The 5,924-nt window shown below is 59.1% G+C and overlaps 1 protein-coding gene across 1 annotated transcript; it reads right to left on the minus strand.

The window, feature by feature from the left end:
- Positions 1-220: 220 nt before the first annotated feature.
- On the minus strand, positions 221-5,250 carry CCNB3 (cyclin B3). Its single transcript, XM_032995454.2, has 12 exons — positions 5,195-5,250; positions 4,208-4,326; positions 4,043-4,126; positions 3,730-3,848; positions 3,109-3,190; positions 2,674-2,772; positions 2,404-2,496; positions 1,990-2,127; positions 1,373-1,528; positions 927-1,076; positions 601-731; positions 221-447 (listed from the first exon to the last, which is right to left on the minus strand). The coding sequence occupies exons 2-12, from the start codon at positions 4,298-4,300 to the stop codon at positions 375-377; spliced, it is 1,218 nt and encodes a 405-aa protein (XP_032851345.1). The 5' UTR covers positions 4,301-4,326; positions 5,195-5,250; the 3' UTR covers positions 221-374.
- Positions 5,251-5,924: the final 674 nt, after the last annotated feature.

Raw genomic sequence — 5,924 nt, forward strand, 5'->3', positions numbered from 1 at the left:
TGCTTGTGTAGTGTCATTACTTACGGGAAGGCAAAGGGTGCAGGGAGGGTGATTAGGACCTGGCCATTTCCAGCCTTCACCCCTCGGCTTCCTGCTCTCACCCCTTCCTGCTCCATATCAGGCATACTCCCCACTCTCCCACCCTCTGCCCTGACACACGAAGGGGAACCACACCTCACCACCATTCCCTAACCCTGTCCCAGCAGCCACCACCAGCATGTAAGACAAACAACGGGTTTTTTATTGACAATTCCATATGACACTTCTTTTCTCCCTGCCTCCCCCCCTTCAGTTAAAATTGCTATTCTTTATGTACATGGTACTCCCCGACTAGAGAGCACCTAGCTATTTACAGGCTATTTACAGATACAGGGCTAGCAGCTCTTCAGTATCTCCTCCAGCTTGAGCATGTCCATGGGGGTGACTTTGGCAACCTCGAAGAAGACCCTGGAAGGAATTATGTTGGCTTAGGACTCAGCCACAGCCCTGACACCCATCTACCAGGGCTGCCCAAACTCTCTGCAGCACCCAAATGTGTGTGCTGTTGATGCTACCCTCTACGGAGGGGGCAGGCACAAGGCAGAGCCCCGTGATGCTTACCTGTGTGAGTACTTGGTGCGCACAGCCTTCAGCTTGTCATGAGGCTGGTATGTGAGCAGGAAATTCAACCTCTTCACCAGGGGATGCAGGTCCCGGGAGCAGTACCCACTGTAGTACTCTAGTGTCGGGGTCTGTAAAGGGACAGTGGGGCTGAGCTAGGTCCTCTCAGTGACGGTAGAGCCATCATCTTCCCTCTCCAGCCCCCCAAATTTGAGCATAACCCCAGAGCATCACCCCCACGCACTAGTCCATCCAACTCCTGCAGCCCTGTAGTGCCTCCCAGGGTGCCTCAGCAGGGACAGCAGGTTGAGCAGGCACGTACTTACCCAGCCACCAAGGTTCTTCATGGTGAGTGCCAGTAGCAGGCAGCTGGCAGCCAGCTTCGAGGGGCTCTCCCGGGCATAGTCATACTCCTGCAGGGTCATCTCGCAGAGGAAACGGGCCAGTGTCAGTGTCTCCATGGTGGCATGGGCGCACTACAGTGGGGCATGCAGGGAAGGGCTCAGCTTTTTAAGCAATGATGCTTCCTCCCCACACCCTTTTCAGGATCTAGAGCCCTGCCTCTGGGGCACAGGACACAAATCCCACACCCCCAGCCTGCCACAGAGCAGCATCCACAGCCCTCAACCCTGTTGCAAGGCGCCTGGTCAAACCCTCCTTGGTGTCAGCTGGGAGCCCAGGGCCTCAGGGATCCTCATCACCACCCCGGGGAGCTAACACATGGGGTGCCTGCAGGCACACTGACACCCGCCCACCCTCCTGCTGCACCCACCTTGGCAAAGCGTCGCAGGAACCGGTAGGGGATGGGGATGTTGATGTCAAACTTGAGGGTGCTGAGGATGCTTATCTCCATAGCAATGAGCTCTTCCCGCTTGTAAGCGTCATCACAGATGTAGAGGAAGTCATCCACGCATGGTGGGCACCGCTCCTGCCGGGGCATAACTGCTCAGCACCCTAATGGGGGCTCATCCTGGCAACAAGCAGCAAATACCACCAGTCTGCAGGCCCTGTGAGGGCACATGCCCTGCCAAACCCTGAAAGGACTGTTACAACATCCAGTGGGGCTTGTGTGTTGTCTACTGCCCCAGCCCTTGGCTCTAACTCCAAGCCTTGTTTGCATGAGGTGAACTCAGCTGTCCTGGTGGCCTCTGCAGAGCTGAGAGGAGCCATGTCTCCAGTGACACCAGGAGACAGGATCCAACCCACCAAGGCTGCATTCACAGCCCTTGGGATAGGAAGGGGTAACATGAGGACAGACATTCCACCCCACCAGTTCTTAGGGCAGTGGCCTGGCACCACAGGGACAAGGCCTTCTCCAATAACCCATGGGGACCAGAGGCACAGCCCCCTCTGCCTCAGCCCCCCAAGACAGCATACATGAGGAGTCACCTCAAATTTGGAGGCGATGAGGATGGCGGTGGAGCCGATGAGCTGCAGTTTGTCCCTCATGCTCACTACCTCCACCAGGTAGTGGTCCACCAGCTTCACAGCCAGGTACAGCGTCTCATGGTTCAGCTCAAAGTTCTCCTGCAAGAAATGCGGGCAGGGGGGCAGGAGGGGATGTCAGACAGAAGGTAGGCCCACCTGGCCCCCTCAAGTTCCCTCAGAGGGGCCAGATGTGCCCACAGGGCCAGGCTCAGAGAGTGGCATGCAGGCTTGTCCCCAGCCTGGGGGAGAGGAAAGGTCAGCTCTGCACTGGGACACTCACAGGAGTCTCTGCTGGCATACTGAGGTCCCACACACCAAAGGCAGGGTGGGGGTGGCTCTGCAGAAGGCTATGCCCCCCTCCTCATATCCACGTACCTGCACCTCCACCATCCAGTCCACCAGGATAGCACGCATATCCCTGCTGATGTCTGGCTGCTTCTCCATGTAGTCAGGAAGTATGAATTTCTCCTGCCGAGGTACCAGATGTCAGGGACATGCCAGACACCACCACCCCCAAACAAGCCCCCTCCCATCCCACACAGGCTCCCGCCAGGTGCTCAGAACCTCTGGGCAGCAAGTGGCCCTGCCTGCAGGGTCACCCCATCCCCAGACACGGCTGCCATCCCCTGACCAGGCGTCACCCACCTCTCTTCCCCGCATGTATTCGAAGATGTCCTTGGCATACTCTGCATTGGCATAGGGGTCACCCAGCTGCTCCTTGTCTATGTCCTCCACTGCTGGTACCTGGTGGGATAAAAGAGGCAGCAGTAAAGGGGAGGCCCTGAGCTCTGCAGGTGCTGATCAACCCTTCGGGGCAAGTCTGCTGCATCTCTGCACCCCCTTCTCCATCTGCCCCTATCCTACTCTTTCCTACGGGAGATCTTTTGGAGGAAGAAGGTGAGGGGGTTTACCCCTTCTTCCCAGCTTCCCATCACACTCGTCCAAGCATCTCTGAAGTCCAAAGTACTGCCTGGTGCCTCAGTATCACCAGTGGCAGCCACAGACCAGCATCAACAGGATGAGACTAAGGGCCAAGCTGTAGTCCAGTGTCCCTGCCCCTTCCTCAGAGAGCTTTGGTACCTGCGCAGGCACTGGCTCTTCTGGCACAGGATCCTCCTTGGGCTCTGCAGGAGCCTCTGTCGGGGGAGTTTTCTTCATTGATCTGGACAGGACAAGAGCATAAGTTGTTGTTGGGAGGAGGCCACACTTTCAGTCCTGGCTGAAAGGGGCTCTCCAGAGCCTCTTACTGCTTCAGGAAGTAGCTAAACCACCCCTAAAATATCTCCATAGAGACTCTTAGAATCATTTAGGTTGGAAAAGACCTTTAAGAACACTGAGTTCAACTGTAAACCTAAGACCGCCAAGTCGACCACTAAACCACGTCCCTTAAGTGCCACATCTACACATCCTTTAAATATCACCAGGGATGGTGACTCAATCACTTCCCTGGACAGCCTATTCCAATGCTTGGGAACCCTTTTAGTGAAGAAATTTTTCCCGATTTCCAATCTAAATCACCCCTGGCACAACTTCAGGCTGTTTTATTTACTGACAGCCCTCCCCATCTGGCTCATGGTCTCCATTGCCCCAAGGAAACCTCCCACCACTGTTCGTTCTTCTCCTAGGACAGATTTTCAGGTGCTGCAAACCCTGCAGCATCCCTCCTGCCCGTCTCTGTCCTCATTTCCCCTGTATACTCACTTTTTTAGGTTGATCTCATTGTTCTTGGCCACCCCCAGAGCAGCATGGGCTCTCTGTGTCTTGTGTGTTGCCACTTTCACCATCTCCTTCTTCCCTGCCACCACCTGGTTCTTGTGAGCCTGTTTGGGACAGAATGGGAGTATACAGGGGGGTACACAGAGGAAAGCAAGGTGTGCCCTGCAGGGACACCTCTCCTTCTGTTCATGGGGAATGGGACAGCCCCCACTCTGCATGCTGGAGGGAATACTCAGCCCCACTCCCACAAAGGGCTCACAGGGGGCACCAAAGCCCCCATTCCCTCAGAAACACTCACATTGGTGATGTCACCGAATGCTGACCTCTTCTTTGGCCCACCTTGGGGTGAGGATGGAGACCTCTTGGTCTGAGAGCATTCCTCCTGCAATAGAGGCTGTTAGAAGATGGGGGGCTAGCTGCCCCACGGGAACCCCCCCAACCCCTTACCTGGCTCAGGACTCACCTTCTCAGGGTTGGCATTCTCTGCAGCAGGGCCTGCCTTTCCTGCTCGGGGCTGCTTGGTGCTCAGCATCTTAGTGTTGCGTGGCAACGGCATCTTCTCTTTTGGCCTCTACAAACAAGCTGGGAGAAAAACAGGGCTTGATACAGGCAGCTACCTGCCCCCAGTGAGACCCTCAAGGGCTAGGAACAGAACCATGGAACGCTTGTCCCTCCTGGGGAGGGGTAGTTAGTACAGCAGGGACAGACTGCAACCCCCTCCCTGAGCACGGCAGGCAGATGGTGCCCTGAGGCAATCCCAGGGAGGGTGCAGGGCTGGCTATGGACACAGGAAAGGGCTGGTGTGCTCCTGGGGGGGGGGGGGGCATGGAGCACCATGACCCCCACCAAAAGCACCCTGCTGGGAGCAGAGTGGGACAGCTCCCAGCATCCCGCAGAAGAACGTAAGGGCTCCTACTCCCTTACCCCCAACACCTGGTGGGGAAGTGAATTCAGGGGTACCTCTGTGTTCTGGAGACCCCAGAAGAGCGGTGCCCACCCCTGCCCTCCCCCGGGGCACAGGGGAACGGACTTATAGGGGGTATAGCGAGCCCACGGCAGGGAAGGGGGGGATGGAGGCGAGAGGTCAGCACCCTCGGGGAAGTGAGGAGCTAAGCCTTCAGGGAGCCCCCCTCAACAGCCACCACCGGCATCCCTCCAAGCGCAGGTCCCACTCCCCCGCAGCCCCTCGCAGCCCTCGGGGGGGACCCCCGGACCCCCACTCCCCTGCAGCCCCTCGCGAGGGACCCCCAGACCTTCCCTCCCCTGCAGCCCCTTGCAGCCCGCGGGGGGGGGGGACCCCGGGACCCGGACTCCCACTCCCCTGCAGCCCGCGGGAGGGACCCCCGCTCCCCTGCAGCCCCTGGGGGGGACCCCTGCAGCCCCTGGGGGGGACCCCCGCTCCCCTGCAGCCCCTCGCTCCCCGCAGAGGAGACCCCCGACCCGCACTCACCTGCACCGCCACCCCGCAGCCGGCCCCGGCTCTTTTGAAAGTAGCAGTTGGGTAGCGGCCGGCCAGCACTGGCCGAGCGTTGGCCAATCAGGCAGCGGGGCGGTGCCAGACGGCGGCCAATCGGCGACCTCGTAGGGATGCGGTTGCTAAGGGGCGGGGCGGAAGGGTTTAAAATTCAGCCCCGGCGACCAGTGGAAAAGTGGGCTTGCGTCGGGGGCGGGGCAGTCCGACCGAGGCGGGCGGTGATTGGTAGGGCGGTTTGTCGTTTAAATGCGTGGTGGAGGGGGGCTGCCCTGGGAGGGTGTCATGGTGGCGGCAGGGCCGCGCACGGAGCTGGGCGGAGGAGCAGCCGCCCCTTCACCACCCCCTGCCAGGCCCTGGCGGGACCGGAGCCCCTGGGGAGCAGCCCCAACCCTTCCGCCTGCCACTGGCCTCAGGGCCCAGCTCCCCTTAGAGGCCTTGGCCCCGGCCCGCTGCCTGCAGCCAGCACCGTGGGCCACCCCGCTTCACCCCCCTGCCCGGACACCGGGCTGGTGGGGGTATCTGCTCTGGGGGGACCAGGGTGTACCCTGGGCTGGCCATGCGGCTCCCGCGGCCTGGTGGTGCGAGTGGGTGGTTTAGATCCCTTAAAGAGCACTGTTAAAGGTATCCATGAAAGTGGTTTTAACGTCATGCCCTAAAAGTGCAATTTAATGACGTGTGGTGGCGAGGTTTGCTCTGTAACTGTACA

The sequence above is a fragment of the Tyto alba genome, unplaced genomic scaffold (genome assembly GCF_018691265.1).
Source record: "Tyto alba isolate M040663 unplaced genomic scaffold, T.alba_DEE_v4.0 Super-Scaffold_5, whole genome shotgun sequence".
Classification (NCBI taxonomy): domain Eukaryota; kingdom Metazoa; phylum Chordata; class Aves; order Strigiformes; family Tytonidae; genus Tyto; species Tyto alba.

What these genes read in the sequence shown, in the direction of transcription:
- CCNB3 (XM_032995454.2), bottom strand. Translation starts at nt 4,300, where the DNA reads ATGCCGTTGCCACGCAACACTAAGATGCTGAGCACCAAGCAGCCCCGA. An exon ending in AAGAGCCAGTGCCTGCGCAG is followed by an intron (nt 2,773 to 3,108) that starts GTACCAAAGCTC and finishes TTATCCCACCAG; the next exon opens with GTACCAGCAGTGGAGGACAT. An exon ending in TCCTGCGACGCTTTGCCAAG is followed by an intron (nt 1,077 to 1,372) that starts GTGGGTGCAGCA and finishes GCCCCACTGTAG; the next exon opens with TGCGCCCATGCCACCATGGA.